The 17,071-nt window shown below is 46.3% G+C and overlaps 1 protein-coding gene across 1 annotated transcript; it reads left to right on the top strand.

Moving 5' to 3' along the window:
• Nucleotides 1–328: 328 nt before the first annotated feature.
• On the top strand, nucleotides 329–2,622 carry LOC109781344 (polyubiquitin 11). Its single transcript, XM_020339945.3, has 2 exons — nucleotides 329–673; nucleotides 1,741–2,622. The coding sequence occupies exons 1-2, from the start codon at nucleotides 503–505 to the stop codon at nucleotides 2,428–2,430; spliced, it is 861 nt and encodes a 286-aa protein (XP_020195534.1). The 5' UTR covers nucleotides 329–502; the 3' UTR covers nucleotides 2,431–2,622.
• The last annotated feature ends 14,449 nt before the right edge of the window (nucleotides 2,623–17,071 follow it).

Here is a 17,071-nt window from a genome sequence, read left to right as displayed (position 1 = left end):
TAACGGCGTGAGCGGGTGGCTAACGACCATCAACCCCGCCCGGGTAGACGTCCGTCCTCTCTCGAACCCTCCGCGGCCGTCAGATCCTTCGCGGATATCTTTTTTTAAAAGATCTATATTTTTTTTTGAAAGATCATGCTTCGCGGATATCGCGTGGCCGAGACGAGCCCGTCAGGGCATCTCCATTGCAAGACGCTTCGGTAGACGCTTAAGAAGGAAAAATTAATTTCCTAAAATAAAAATTATGCTAAGCGTCTATGTGACCCAACGCTTGGCGCTAGTCATAGGCGCTAACTAATCGTGAAACCGGCCAGAAATCGATCGCTGGACGCCTGGTCTCATCGTTCCTACTCGTGCGGGAAGAAAAAAAATAGCTAAGCGGCCGCCTCCAACTTTTGCATCGATGCCGAGGTAAACGCCAGGATTTGTTGGCTCAACTGCCGATCGGGAAGGATATTAATCCTAGCGCCTACTCTTAGCGCCCGACATTGTAGATGCCCTCATGGCACGTAATTCTTCCCCCACCCGGCCCGTCACCAACCGGCATAAATACCCACCCCTCCTCGCCTCCGAGGTCCAAACTCGCCACCGCCCCCGGGAACGGAACCAACAAATCCCCAACCAATCTCGTCTCCGATCGACTCCAGGCTCGTCGAATCCCCACCGCCTCAAGGTACGGCGATTCCTTCCCTTCTCCCCGTATCGTCTAGATCTACGTTTCCGTAGTGCTCTCGTTGGACGTGTGGTACTGTGGAATTTGGCTCCGATCTGTTGTTAGATCGGTGAAGATTTAGCGAATTCGTAGGGATTTCGCGTATTGAATGGGTTGATCAGGATGAATTCCTTGATGACATGTGGTCTCGTTTGTTAATCTATGCATGTTTATGTACTAGTTCGTCTTCCTGCTTGATAGATTCGCCCAAGTAGCTTTTATACCATATAAAATTCTCTCTAGACGCGTGTACTGCCTGATCTGTAGGCCTAAGATTGTAGATTGGTTTGACCCGAAGATAGGTTTCGTTCTGATAGCATGCACAACAACTATATGGAAATCCGTGAGAAAATTTATAGTCTAGATGTGCATGAACCTATTTGCTCGCTGGTATCTCTTTGATGAAGAAAATATGTCTGTTGAGTCTCTGGATTGATGTATAAGCTTATCTATTTGCATTGTTAGATTGGTTATAAGCTTTAGTGAATTAGTAGGGATTTTGTGTTTATTTCCTATTTCTTACTGAAGGGTTAGTATCCGTCTTCCGCATGAATTCGTGATGCCGTATGGTCTCATATGTTAATCTATGCATGTTTTATCTATTATTACATTTCCGCTCTGGCTTGGTAAATCTTTATGATCCTAAATAGTAGCCGCCTGATCTATTGCTCTTTATCTGATTGCTGTTGTACCAAGATCGTCCTAATAGGCCTAGGATTGTAGATTGTTTTTCTCCTGAAGCTTGTGGAATCATTGAGATAGCGAATACATCTAGATTAGTGTCAGATGTGCTTGATTTATTACCCTGAAGCTAGGTTTCTCTTAGATAATAAGCATGTCTCGCAGCTGTGTTGAATCATTAGATCAATGAAATCTGTAAAACATTTGTGTTACATACGCTTGGACATATGGTGTTTATCTTTTTAATGAAAAAAATATGTTGTGCTAATAGAAGCTTGTCCATGCATTTGTGTTTGTTCTTCCATCATTGTGAGCTTGTCCATCCTATCTGTGATTCTTCTTCGCAGATGCAGATCTTTGTGAAAACACTGACGGGCAAGACCATCACCCTTGAGGTGGAGTCGTCTGACACCATCGACAATGTCAAGGCCAAGATCCAGGACAAGGAGGGCATTCCTCCGGACCAGCAGCGTCTCATCTTCGCTGGCAAGCAGCTGGAGGATGGCCGTACCCTCGCTGACTACAACATCCAGAAGGAGTCCACCCTCCACCTTGTCCTGCGTCTGCGTGGTGGCATGCAGATATTTGTGAAGACCCTCACCGGCAAGACCATCACCCTTGAGGTTGAGAGCTCCGACACCATCGACAATGTCAAGGCCAAGATCCAGGATAAGGAGGGTATTCCCCCAGACCAGCAGCGTCTCATCTTCGCTGGCAAGCAGCTGGAGGATGGCCGTACCCTTGCTGACTACAACATCCAGAAGGAGTCCACCCTCCACCTTGTGCTGCGTCTGCGTGGTGGCATGCAGATCTTCGTGAAGACCCTCACCGGCAAGACCATCACTCTGGAGGTTGAGAGTTCCGACACTATCGACAATGTCAAGGCCAAGATCCAGGACAAGGAGGGCATTCCCCCGGACCAGCAGCGCCTGATCTTTGCTGGCAAGCAGCTGGAGGATGGTCGCACCCTCGCCGACTACAACATCCAGAAGGAGTCCACCCTTCACCTGGTGCTCCGCCTCCGTGGTGGTCAGTAATTGCCCTATCTTTCGACCTGCTGCTGCTGCTGTACCCTGTGTCGTCCTGTGGGTGCGCCTTTGTTCAAGTGTTGTCTCGTTTGTGTACTGTGTCTGGTTTAATGGACCATCGAGTCCTGTGGTTTGGTGCAAACAGTTGCAGGTACATCTGTACCGTTAAGTGGAGTATGAATAAGTCAACTTTGAACGTAATGTGCCTGTGCTCATTTGCCTTTGCAGTTCTTGTCTGGCTATATGTGGATTTATGATTGCCTTTCTGGGCTGTAGTTCGTAGTTTTTGGATTCTGAATGAATGTTGATGCGAACTCGTTAGGTGAAATGCTAGATTTGGATGCTGCTGCGGCTCTATTCAAATTTCGTTACTTGTTACAGTACGTTTTTAAGTATTCTTCACTTGAAATTATGGCAGCTTGTGATCTCTTTTTGTGGTAAGTTCATCTTCTTCTTTGGAGAGAAGAGCTGCAGTTCCTGTCTTGGATGCTTGAGAGAATATATTCTTGAAATGGGAGGACTGTCATGAACTGAAGATCTGGATTTGTGTATCTTGCAATGAAAGTACTCTGTTTTGAAGCAAAAGTGTTTTTTACAGTACACTCGCAGACGCACTCACACCTATAAATGCACGTACGCACACCCTAACATATGAGCACCTTCGAGCCGACAAAATATCTTAAGATTGACGAAGTCACTGCTAACGCCTTGTAATAGCGGAACACCTCCTCACATTCAACGAACAATAAACTCAGAAAAATGAAAACATCGATGAATCCGGGTGAGCTGAGCCTAACCATCTGAGCTATGCTTTGACAATGTACTTGTATAAGATATAACTGATGAGTGTGGGGTTCCTGGGTATACACCATATATGAAAAAAACTAGTAATTAAAAAAATCTGAAACTTTTCTGAAATAAACTTGACCTTCGCATGAATAGTTTGGCCAAGAAAAATATTCCATGATATTGTTCGTGGAAGAAAACAAAAACAACACTATATAGAAGTTTCTATTCACATTTTTTATCCTTAGGTTTTTTTTTGCCTGAAGTCGACAGGATTTTTTTTCTTTGCGAAAATTCGATACGAGTACAATAGATGGTCAAATTTTTTTTAGAAAAAAAATCAGATTCTTTTCTCACGTCAGATATATATACATCTAGGAACGAAACGGTATTTCCCATGAGTGTGGGGCTAGTAACCAATATCCTTCGGATGGACAATATAAATACGAAATTCTTCATCCATTTCTCAAGTCATCCAAGATGTTCGTTTTGCTGCTAGAGAGGCTTATAACTTAAAACAGAACTTGCAAGAGGAGGGACATCTTTGCTTTTGATGAGCTCACTCTTCATCCCCTTTTTCCCCACCCAAGTGAAGCTTGTTCAGCAATCCAACTCAAAATGTAGGTGACAGTAATTGATATTAGGGAAACACTTCGTTTCAACCGACCGATCGAGTGGGCAACGTGAAAGTGGGTGGACATACAATGGAACCTTTATGAAATCTTATCCCATCGCTCGTCTCTATCTTATGGCGTACTTTTCCCCCTTCTCTTTTCTCCCCCCGCTCTGGCATACGACACGTCATTGCTCCCGTCATCGCGCTCTCATTCGACAAGGGGATGCTCACATCCCCACACTCCCTGACGCTCCCTGTCTAAGAACTTTGCTGCAAAGGCAGGCGGCCAGGGGCGGAGCCAGGATGAAAAACAAGAGGGGGCAAAGGGGCATAGGATTTTTTTTCTTCCAGAAACACCTATAAGAACTAATGGCTAGATCATTTAAGAAACTAACCACACAAAGCATACATATAGTGTGTAAGAAGCAAAAATCATATATTTCCTTATAAGATAATGTGAACACACACGTAATTATGCAAAATATAATCATGGCCAAAATAAAAGTAAACTAACCACTTTAGGCACAATAACTTGAGAAATATGAATATGCCGTTCCTTTTTCCTGGTACGTTCGTGAATTATAGCAATCAAGCTGCAGGAAAAAGAAAAATGTTTAATGTAGATTGAGAATGTAAACATTGATCGCTAAAAATATAAGCTTGAGCACATTACATTCCATTTAGATGATTGATATTAAAATCTGTAAGTATCGTCCTTCTAGATGGATCCTGAGTAGGCTTGTTCAGATCGACTATTTCAGGCACACTACCAGTTGCGGATTTTGCAAATAATCTGTCCATTAGCTTTCTAAATAAATTGAGGATATGAAGGCAGAATATTACTATAGTCCAGAGATTTTATTCTACTCCCATGTGCTCAAAATTATTCATATGAAATTATTACATAAAGCAAGATTCAATCAACCTAGTTACCAATCTGTACCTTTTAAACATGGAATCGGAATAGACTGATAATATGGAAATTAGAAGATAAAAATGAGAACTGAACTTAGGGCTTACCTTGACTAAAAGATTGATGATTAGCGTAAGTATTTTTTCTCCTCGGGGACGGCGACCCGGCCGGCCAGCCGGGGTGCAAGGCGCAGATCAAGGCTGATCGTCGGAGGGGCGGCGTGTAGGCGTAGCTTAATGTTGCCGGCGTCGGCAGCTTCGGCTCGTCACGGCGGTCACATGAGCAGCAGATTAGTCAGGAGCCAGGCCGCGGCGCATAGGTTTCTAGCGATTTGGCAAGCGTCTGCCGGTATGCGTCTGCCTGCTCGTATTCCCTCTACATGGGCTGCAACTCACACATGGGCAGATGGGCTTTATATAACAGAAAAATTAAGAAGTGGGGGCAAATACCCTGGGCTGAGCGGGGGCAACATTATATATCCTAGGGCTGGTATAAATGGGCCGAAAAATTGATGGGGGCATTCGCCCCCACAACCTTGTACGTAGATTCGCCCCTGCAGGCGGCGTTGCAACAAAGGTCGCCATCGACACTGGTGCGAGGCCTGATGGTGGTGCTCTACAAGGTCGTCTACACCGTGGGTGCCGTTGCTGGCCATGCAAGACCGTGTCCCTATTGACAATGACATGGTCCATGTTTCCGAGGGTGACCGTAACATGGTCCATGTTGCAATAAGTGACCACGGCACGCAAGCTCTGAAGGTGAGCGCAACATGGTCCATGCAGCAATGAATCACCGTAACATGGTCTATGTGTGCAATATTTGCTATGGGCGATCGAACTGGCTGGCTAACGAACCGTAACAAGCTCGTGTTGCAAAGCCCCGTGCGCAACATGATCCTTGTTGGAAATGGCCGGAGCTGACGCGGGCGAAGATCAGACGACCGTCGCACGCGTCATCCAACGACCACCGAGATGGCCGATCTGATCCAGGCATCACCTGGCCGACGCATCGCGCCCGCCTTAACGTAACATGCCAAACAGTAACACGGCCTCGTTGATGTGCTTCAACCACGAGGTAGGTAGATGGTCGGTGAAAGCGCCTGTAGAGCCCAAGGACCATAAAAGAAGAAGAATCAATTCTTCTACTCCAGTAAAAGTCTGAACGAAGCCTTTGCGAGGGAGGAAGCTTCAGCCCGGGCGTGAGCTTTGGGGCGAGGGCAGGAAAGCATCTGTTCTTTCCTTGCATTTTCTTCCATCCGCCGTTGGCCCCATCCACGCTCGCATCCGGCATCGCCTCGACGTGGGCGCCGGGATTGGCATGATGCGTCAATCATCGTCATGGAAAGTAGAGCCGATCCATCAGCGGAGACATGGAAAGGAAGCGGAAGAGAGTGAAAGAATGGGGAGGACACGCGCATCCGGAGGACATGGAGATCTCTCGCGCACACGCTTCTTGCAGGCGGGCGCACGGCGGGCGATCTTCTGTGGTACGGTGGGTGCCCATGGTGCGCGCCCGCGCCGCGCATCACGTCTGGCTTCCTCCCCTTTTCCTCACACATGATTGGTCGCCCGTGCCGTGTCCCGCGGGAATCTCGTACCGGCGTACGTGACGGACGCATGCTGGCTGCATGGCTGGGGCCTGGGGTCTAGAAACTGTCTCGGATCGCACGCGGCGCTTTCGGTGTGCCACCACTGTGCGCCGCATGCATGCTTCCCCTTGATCACGGGCAGGGAATCAAAACCGAGCAAGACACAGATCATACCTTTCTCGGCCCATGATTTCTTCAACATTGTTTTTTCGATTTTGCTATTTCCCATATGCCTAAATTTTGAACTTTTGTCAGTCACTTCTTCCTTCTTCCCAACCTCACCGGAGAAGAACAACTCACCTGCATATCTTAGGGGGAAGCCGCATCCCCATCGGGGACGGAGCCAGAAAAATTGTATGAGGGGGACCTATTGCTGCTGCTTCACGGTTGGCGAGGGCCAGAACCACTAAAATACAGTTATTTGCTCCCAAAACGTCATATTAGTAGCTCTAACAACGTAAGTTTATCAATGTTGGCCCGGGCCATGGCCCCAACTTGCTCCCCATTGCCTCTGTCACTGATCCCCCTTATCTATCTTAGGGTGGGGTATGCAGCGGAACGTCAGAGATTTTTACCGATGTGGGGCTTAGAGGGATGGCCGCTGCGTTGAGGGGAGGGCGGGGAGACGAGGCTGCACACGGTAGCGCCTGCCGGCCGCAGGGGTTGAGGCAGGCGGATATGGCGGGGTAGGCCGGCGGCAGAATGATGGACCAGATCGGGAATGGAGAAGAAGACGATCTGTGAGCCGGATCGGACGGACAGAAAACAAAGTGACAGATGAAACATTTTTTTGAGGCACCTATTAAATAGAGGTGTCCCTTGTTTTTTCTGCAAATGCTCTAGACATTAAGATTACTACCAAGACTAAAACTCATATATTTCAAAGAAGCCGCGTTTCTAGTTTCCTAGAACATTCAAATCAGTTCGGCTACCGAGCATCATGGGCTCTCACCGGGAAGCTGGGATGAATCAGTCCAAGCCCCAAGCAATTTCTTTGTGCTATCAGGAGATCTAGAAAGACCGGAGACGGAGACCCGCATCCTATTCTCCTGTACGGCGGCGTGGGTGTTGTGGACGTTCGTTCACGAGGCGTTGGGGCCCGACTGGGAGGCCTTGAACCTTATAGACTTCCTCCAATATCGGGCTACGCAGCCGTCACGACACCGCCGCTTTTTTTGGCTCATCTTTGCGGCGATGTCGTGGACATTATGGACGACTCGTAATAAAATGGTGATTGAGAAGGTTCTCCCGCGGAAGGCATATGACTCATACTTTAAATTCCTTGCTTTTCTGCAGCACTAGCACCCGCTGTCGAGGCAGCGTGACCGCGACCGTCTCAGCCTCATGCTGGATGCGCTACTGGCTACGGCTCGTCGGCTTTCATCATCGTAGTGCCGCATGGCGGCTGCCAATAGGTGTTTTTTTCTGATTTCTTTTATGCTTTCTTGGGCTGGACTGTGCTGTGACCCCAGCCGTCATTTCACGCTTGAGACTTGGATGCTTGTATGGACCGGTGCTTTATTTATAAAGCGGGGCGAAAGCCTATTTCAAGGTCTACAAAGACCAAAGCACACATCACCATCGCCCAAATCAGTTCGCCTAGAGTACAATCATATGATAGGTCATCAACTGTTCCTTATGACCAAGGAAGGTCAACCCCATTTTTTAAGCATCAGCCACAAGAATATCTTGGTATTAAAAGGGATCTTTAATTTACACGATCACAATTGATCAATCATAGTTTTTACTGAATTAAGCCAAAGTTTTTGATCAACAGTCACTCGATTATAATGTGATAGATAGAAATTCACAATCACATGTAATATTTGTCCATGTTCAAACATGACGGTAATGTTGCATCAAACTTCGATAAACATGAACCACATTCTAGTAAAAAATGTTGTTAATGAAATAATTTGTCTTAACGAAACAAAAATACATGTAACATTTTGGTATGGAGGGAGTAGCTTTCATTGTGTTTAGGATGGCTGGTCGCTCTAGGTGCGCCGCGGCGATGGCAGGAGCAGATGCTTAGCTTAAGCGTGTATGATTTTGAATGATTCAAGAATATTAAATTAAATTTTCTAATCTAAACACATTGTACAAGAATCGTGATTTGGATGGTTAGTAGACATGCTCCCTGGTTTGTTCCAACCCCCTGGAGGCAAGTTCGAATACTTGTATTCCAAGGTTAGGACAAGCCACACAGTAATGATAATGAGACGAGAACCAACCTGTGGTTGGAAGGTTAGAAGGACAGTAGTATCACTAGCTCATCAGGGTTCAAGTCCTAGACTTGACATGGTGCTCACATTTTCCTAGATTTGTTTCAGGCTTTCCGGCGATATTCATTCAATGGGAGGAGGCATCCCCGTCGACTACGAGGCGCCTGTGGCGACTGAAGGAAATATGCCCTAAAGGCAATAATAAAGTTATTATTTATTTCTTTATATCATGATAAATGTTTATTGTTCATACTAGAATTGTATTAACCGGAAACTTAATACATGTGTGAATACATAGACAAACAGAGTGTCACTAGTATGCCTCTACTTGACTAGCTTGTTAATCAAAGATGGTTATGTTTCCTAATGATGTGATCGACTTGACCCATTCCGTTAGCTTAGCACTCGATCGTTTAGTATGTTGCTATTGCTTTCTTCATGACTTATACATGTTCCTATGACTATGAGATTATGCAACTCCCGTTTACCGGAGGAACACTTTGTGTGCTACCAAACGTCACAACATAACTGGGTGATTATAAAGGTGCTCTACAGGTGTCTCCGAAGGTACTTGTTAGGTTGGCGTATTTCGAGATTATGATTCGTCACTCCGATTGTCGGAGAGGTATCTCTGGGCCCACTTGGTAATGCACATCACTTAAGCCTTGCAAGCATTGCAACTAATGAGTTCGTTGCGGGATGATGTATTACGGAACGAGTAAACAGACTTGCCGTAACGAGATTGAACTAGGTATTGAGATACCGACGATCGAATCTCGGGCAAGTAACATACCGATGACAAAGGGAACAACGTATGTTGTTATGCGGTCTGATCGATAAATATCTTCGTAGAATATGTGGGAGCCAATATGAGCATCCAGGTTCCGCTATTGGTTATTGACCGGAGACGTGTCTCGGTCATGTCTACATAGTTCTCGAACCCGTAGGGTCGACAGTTATATTATGAGTTTATATGTTTTGATGTACCGAAGATTGTTCGGAGTCCCGGATGTGATCACGGACATGACGAGGAGTCTCGAAATGGTCGAGACATAAAGATTGATATATTGGAAGCCTATATTTGGATATCGGAAGTGTTCCGGGTGAAATCGGAATTTTACCGGAGTACCGGGGGTTACCGGAACCCCCCCGGGGGCTTAATGGGCCTACATGGGCCTTAGTGGAAATAGAGGGCAGCAAGGGGAGTGTGGGGCGTGCCCTCCCAAGGCCCAAACCGAATTGGTTTAGGGCAAGGGGGCCGGCCCCCTCTTTCCTTCTCCTCCTCTCCCTTTCCTTCCCCCTCTCCTACTCCTACTAGGAATAGGAGGAGTCCTACTCCTAGTGAGAGTAGGACTCCCCCTTGGCGCGCCTCTCCCTGGCCGGCCGCCTCCTCCCCTTGCTCCTTTATATACGGGGGCAGGGGGGCACCCCAGAGACACAACAATTGATCGTTTGATCTTTTAGCCGTGTGTGGTGCCCCCCTCCACCATAGTCCACCTTGATAATACTGTAGCGGTGCTTAGGCGAAGCCCTGCGTCGGTAGAACATCATCATCGTCACCACGCCGTCGTGCTGACGAAACTCTCCCTCAACACTCGGCTGGATCGGAGTTCGAGGGACGTTATCGGGCTGAACGTGTGCTGAACTCGAAGGTGTCGTGCGTTCGGTACTTGATCGGTCGGATCGTGAAGACGTACGACTACATCAACCGCGTTGTGCTAACGCTTCCGCTTTCGGTCTACGAGGACGTACGACTACATCAACCGCGTTGTGCTAACGCTTCCGCTTTCGGTCTACGAGGGTACGTGGACAACACTCTCCCCTCTCGTTGCTATGCATCACCATGATCTTGCGTGTGCGTAGGAATTTTTTTTTGAAATTACTACGTTCCCCAACAGTGGCATCCGAGCCAGGTTTTATGCATAGATGTCATATGCACGAGTAGAACACAAGTGAGTTGTGGGCGATATAAGTCATACTGCTTACCAGCATGTCATACTTTGGTTCGGCGGTATTGTTGGATGAAGCGGCCCGGACCGACATTACGCGTACGCTTACGCGAGACTAGTTCTACCGACGTGCTTTGCACACAGGTGGCTGGCGGGTGTCAGTTTCTCCAACTTTAGTTGAACTGAGTGTGGCTACGCCCGGTCCTTGCGAAGGTTAAAACAGCACCAACTTGACAAACTATCGTTGTGGTTTTGATGCGTAGGTAAGAACGATTCTTGCTCAGCCCGTAGCAGCCACGTAAAACTTGCAACAACAAAGTAGAGGATGTCTAACTTGTTTTTGCAGGGCATGTTGTGATGTGATATGGTCAAGGCATGATGCTAAATTTTATTGTATGAGATGATCATGTTTTGTAACCGAGTTATCGGCAACTGGCAGGAGCCATATGGTTGTCTCTTTATTGTATGCAATGCAATCGCCCTGTAATGCTTTACTTTATCACTAAGCGGTAGCGATAGTCGTAGAAGCATAAGATTGACGAGACGACAACGATGCTACGATGGAGATCAAGGTGTCGCGCCGGTGACGATGGTGATCATGACGGTGCTTCGGAGATGGAGATCACAAGCACAAGATGATGATGGCCATATCATATCACTTATATTAATTGCATGTGATGTTTATCTTTTATGCATCTTATCTTGCTTTGATTGACGGTAGCATTATAAGATGATCTCTCACTAAATTATTAAGGTATAAGTGTTCTCCCTGAGTATGCACCGTTGCGAAAGTTCTTCGTGCTGAGACACCACGTGATGATCGGGTGTGATAGGCTCTACGTTCAAATGTTGGAAATATGCCCTAGAGGCAATAATAAATAAGTTATTATTATATTTCCTTGTTCATGATAATCGTTTATTATCCATGCTAGAATTGTATTGATAGGAAACTCAGATGCATGTGTGGATACATAGACAACACCATGTCCCTAGTAAGCCTCTAGGAGACTAGCTCGTTGATCAATAGATGGTTACGGTTTCCTGACCATGGACATTGGATGTCGTTGATAACGGGATCACATCATTGGGAGAATGATGTGATGGACAAGACCCAATCCTAAGCCTAGCACAAGATCGTGTAGTTCGTTTGCTCAGAGCTTTTCTAATGTCAAGTATCAGTTCCTTAGACCATGAGATTGTGCAACTCCCGGATACCGTAGGAATGCTTTGGGTGTACCAAACGTCACAACGTAACTGGGTGACTATAAAGGTGCACTACAGGTATCTCCGAAAGTGTCTGTTGGGTTGGCACGAATCGAGACTGGGATTTGTCACTCCGTGTAAACGGAGAGGTATCTCTGGGCCCACTCGGTAGGACATCATCATAATGTGCACAGTGTGACCAAGGAGTTGATCACGGGATGATGTGAGTTACGGAACGAGTAAAGAGACTTGCCGGTAACGAGATTGAACAAGGTATAGGGATACCGACGATCGAATCTCGGGCAAGTAACATACCGTTAGACAAAGGGAATTGCATACGGGATTGATTGAATCCCCGACATCGTGGTTCATCCGATGAGATCATCGTGGAACATGTGGGAGCCAACATGGGTATCCAGATCCCGCTGTTGGTTATTGACCGGAGAACGTCTCGGTCATGTCTGCATGGTTCCCGAACCCGTAGGGTCTACACGCTTAAGGTTCGATGACGCTAGGGTTATAGGGAAAGCATGTACGTGGTTACCGAATGTTGTTCGGAGTCCCGGATGAGATCCCGGACATCACGAGGAGTTCCGGAATGGTCCGGAGGTAAAGATTTATATATGGGAAGTCCTGTTTTGGTCACCGGAAAAGTTTCGGGTGATATCGGTAATGTACCGGGACCACCGGAAGGGTCCCGGGGGTCCACCAAGTGGGGCCACCAGCCCCAGAAGGCTGCGTGGGCCAAGTGTGGGAGGGGACCAGCCCCAGGTGGGCAGGTGCGCCCCCCCACCAAGGCCCAAGGCGCATGGGAGAGTGGGAGGGGGCAAACCCTAGTCCAGATGGGCCTTAAGGCCCACCCTAGTGGCGCCCCCCCCTCCTCCCCTTGGCCGCCCCCCTTGGATGGGATCTAGGGCTGGCCGCCTCCTCTTGGGGTGGGAACCCTAGAGGGGGGCGCAGCCCCCTCCCCCCCTATATATAGTTGAGGTTTGGGCTGCCCAAGAGACATGAGAACGTCTCTCTTTCGGCGCAGCGCTTCCCCTCTCCCTCCTCCTCCTCTCCCGCGGTGCTTGGCGAAGCCCTGCGGGATTGCCACGCTCCTCCACCACCACCACGCCGTCGTGCTACTGCTGGATGGAGTCTTCCCCAACCTCTCCCTCTCTCCTTGCTGGATCAAGGCGTGGGAGACGTCACCGGGCTGCACGTGTATTGAACGCGGAGGCGCCGTGGTTCGGCGCTTAGATCGGAATCAACCGCGATCTGAATCGCTACGAGTACGACTCCCTCATCCGCGTTCTTGCAACGCTTCCGCATCGCGATCTACAAGGGTATGTAGATGCACTCCCCTTCCCCTCGTTGCTAGATTACTCCATAGATTGATCTTGGTGATGCGTAGAAAATTTTGAATTTCTGCTACGTTCCCCAATAGTGGCATCATGAGCTAGGTCTATGCGTAGTTTCTATGCACGAGTAGAACACAAAGTAGTTGTGGGCGTCGATGTTGTCAATTCTTCTTGCTGCTACTAGTCTTATCTTGTTTCGGCGGCATTGTGGGATGAAGCGGCCCGGACCGACCTTACACGTACGCTTACGTGAGACAGGTTCCACCGACTGACATGCACTAGTTGCATAAGGTGGCTAGCGGGTGTCTGTCTCTCCCACTTTAGTCGGAACGGATTCGATGAAAAGGGTCCTTATGAAGGGTAAATAGAAATTGGCATATCACGTTGTGGTTTTACGTAGGTAAGAAACGTTCTTGCTAGAAACCTATACAAGCCACATAAAAACTTGCAACAACAATTAGAGGACGTCTAACTTGTTTTTGCAGCATGTGCTATGTGATGTGATATGGCCAGAAGATGTGATGAATGATATATGTGATGTATGAGATTGATCATATTCTTGTAATAGGAATCACGACTTGCATGTCGATGAGTATGACAACCGGCAGGAGCCATAGGAGTTGTCTTTATTTTTTGTATGACCTGCGTGTCATTGAATAACGCCATGTAAATTACTTTACTTTATTGCTAAGCGCGTTAGCCATAGAAGTAGAAGTAATCGTTGGCGTGACGACTTCATGAAGACACAATGATGGAGATCATGGTGTCATGCCGGTGACAAAGATGATCATGGTGCCCCGAAGATGGAGATCAAAGGAGCAAAATGATATTGGCCATATCATGTCACTATTTGATTGCATGTGATGTTTATCATGTTTTGCATCTTATTTGCTTAGAACGACGGTAGTAAGTAAGATGATCCCTCACTAAAATTTCAAGAGACGTGTTCCCCCTAACTGTGCACCGTTGCGAAGGTTCGTTGTTTCGAAGCACCACGTGATGATCGGGTGTGATAGATTCTAACGTTCGAATACAACGGGTGTTGACGAGCCTAGCATGTACAGACATGGCCTCGGAACACATGCAAAACACTTAGGTTGACTTGACGAGCCTAGCATGTACAGACATGGCCTCGGAACACAAGAGACCGAAAGGTCGAACATGAGTCGAATAGTAGATACGATCAACATGGAGATGTTCACCGATGATGACTAGTCCGTCTCACGTGATGATCGGACACGGCCTAGTTTGACTCGGATCATGTATCACTTAGATGACTAGAGGGATGTCTATCTGAGTGGGAGTTCAATAATCAGATGAACTTCATTATCATGAACATAGTCAAAAGGTCTTTGCAAATTATGTCATACGCTTTAGTTCTACTGTTTAAGATATGTTCCTAGAGAAAATTTAGTTGAAAGTTGGTAGTAGCAATTATGCGGACTGGGTCCGTAAACTGAGGATTGTCCTCATTGCTGCACAGAAGGCTTATGTCCTTAATGCACCGCTCGGTGTGCTGAACCTCAGTGTCGTCTGTAGATGTTACGAAACATCTGACATACATGTTTTGATGACTACGTGATAGTTCAGTGCGTAATGCTAACGGTTTAGAATTGTGGCACAAGAGACGTTTTTTGAAACGTCGCAGAACATATGAGATGTTCCGAAGACTGAAATTGGGATTTCAGACTAGTGCCCACGTCAAGAGGTATGAGACCTCTGACAAGTTTCTTAAGCCTGCAAACTAAGGGAGAAAAGCTCAATCGTTGAGCATGTGCTCAGATTGTCTGAGTACTACAATCGCTTGAATCGAGTGGGAGTTAATCTTCCAGATGAGATAGTGATGGTTCTCCATAATCACTGCCACCAAGTTATTAGAGCTTCGTGATGAACTATAAATATCAAGGATAGATGATGATCCTTGAGCAACTCGCGATGTTTGACACCGCGAAAGTAGAAATCAAGAAGGAGCATCAATTGTTGATGGTTAGTAAAACCACTAGTTTCTAGAAGGGCAAGGGCAAAAGGGATACTTCATGAAACAACAAATCGTTTGCTGCTCTAGTGAAGAATCCCAAGGTTGAACCCAAACCCGAGACTAAGTGCTTCTGTAATGAGGGGAACGATCACTAAAACCGAACTACCCTAGATACTTGGTAGATGAGAAGGCGGGCAAGGTCGACAGAAGTATATTGGATATACATTATATGAATGTGTACTTTACAAGTACTCCTAGCAGCACCAGGGTATTAGATACCGGTTCGGTTGCTAAGTGTTAGTAACTCGAAATAAAAGCTGCGGAATAAACGGAGACTAGCTAAAGGTGAGATGACGATATGTGTTGGAAGTGTTTCCAAGGTTGATGTGATCAAAGCATCGCATGCTCCCTCTACTATCGAGATTGGTGTTTGCGTTGAGCATAAACATGATTGGATTATGTTTATCGCAATACGGTTATTCATTTAAGGAGAATAATGGTTACTCTATTTATTTGAATAATACCTTCAATGGTCTTGCACCTAAAATGAATCTCGATCGCAGTGATACACATGTTCGTGCCAAAAGATATAAAATAGTAATGATACTTGTGGCACTGACATTTGAGTCATATTGGTATAGAACACATGAAGAAGCTCCATGTAGATGGATCTTTGGACTCACTCGTTTTTGAAAAGATTGAGACATGCGAACCATGTCTATTGGTATATATGCATGAAGAAACTCCATGCAGATGGATCGTTTGGACTCACTTGATTTGTTTACATGAATAAAACCTTCTATGGTCATACATCCAATGAAAATGGTTTGTTGGATCTCGAACATGGTGATACACATTTTCATAATATTGAAGCCAAAAGATGCAAAGTTAATAATGATAGTGCAACTTATTTGTGGCACTGCCGTTTAGGTCATATTGGTGTAAAGCGCATGAAGAAACTCCATGCTGATGGACTTTTGAAATCACTTGATTATGAATCACTTGATGCTTGCGAACCATGCCTCATGGGCAAGATGACTAAGACTCCATTCTCCGGAACAATGGAGTGAGCGACTGACTTATTGGAAATAATACATACTGATGTATAAGATCCGATGAGTGTTGAGGCTCGCGGCGGGTATCATTATTTTCTGACCTTCACAGATGATTTGAGCAGATATGGGTATATCTACTTGATGAAACATAAGTCTGAAACATTTGAAAAGTTCAAAGAATTTCAGAGTGAAGTGGAAAATCATCGTGACAAGAAAATGAAGTTTCTACGATTTGATCGCGGAGACGAATATTTGAGTTACGAGTTTGGCCTTCAGTTAAAACAATGTGAAATAGTTTCACTACTCACGCCACCTGGAACACCACAGTGTAATGGTGTGTCCGAACGTCGTAATCGTACTTTATTAGATATGGTGCGATCTATGATGTCTCTTACCGATCTACCACTATCGTTTTTGGGGTTTATGCATTAGAGACAACTACATTCACGTTAAATAGGGCACCATCTAAATCCGTGGAGATGACACCGTATGAACTGTGGTTTGGCGAGAAACCTAAGCTGTCGTTTCTTAAAGTTTGGGGCTACGATGCTTATGTGAAAAAGTTTCAACTTGATAAGCTTGAACCCAAATCCACTACAGGAAACAGGTAATTTGCCGTCTGTGGATTACAGACGGCAAAGACGTAAATCCAGACAGCAAAGAGTTTGCCGTCAGGAAGTAGACGGCAAAGTCAGACGGCAAAGATAAATCGGCAAAGAATACTTTACCGTCTGCTATTTTTTTGGATGACGGCAAAGATTTTGCCGTCATTCTATACTGTTTGCTGTCAACTAGATCGTCCAGACGGCAAAGAAAAGCAACCTAACAGACTATCGACCCTGACGGACGGCGTTAGTGTTTTGCCGTGAGCCATACTACTTCTTTGCCGTTAGGCAGAAACATCACAGACGGCAAAGCGTTCTTTTTTATTAAAAAAATTTGGATCAACAGTCTCGTCACCGCACGTCCACATCATCTCGTCCAAAGCTCACCG

The sequence above is a fragment of the Aegilops tauschii genome, chromosome 6 (assembly GCF_002575655.3).
Source record: "Aegilops tauschii subsp. strangulata cultivar AL8/78 chromosome 6, Aet v6.0, whole genome shotgun sequence".
In the NCBI taxonomy this organism is placed as follows: Eukaryota; Viridiplantae; Streptophyta; class Magnoliopsida; order Poales; family Poaceae; genus Aegilops; species Aegilops tauschii.
This window is presented reverse-complemented; position numbering and strand designations above follow the sequence as displayed.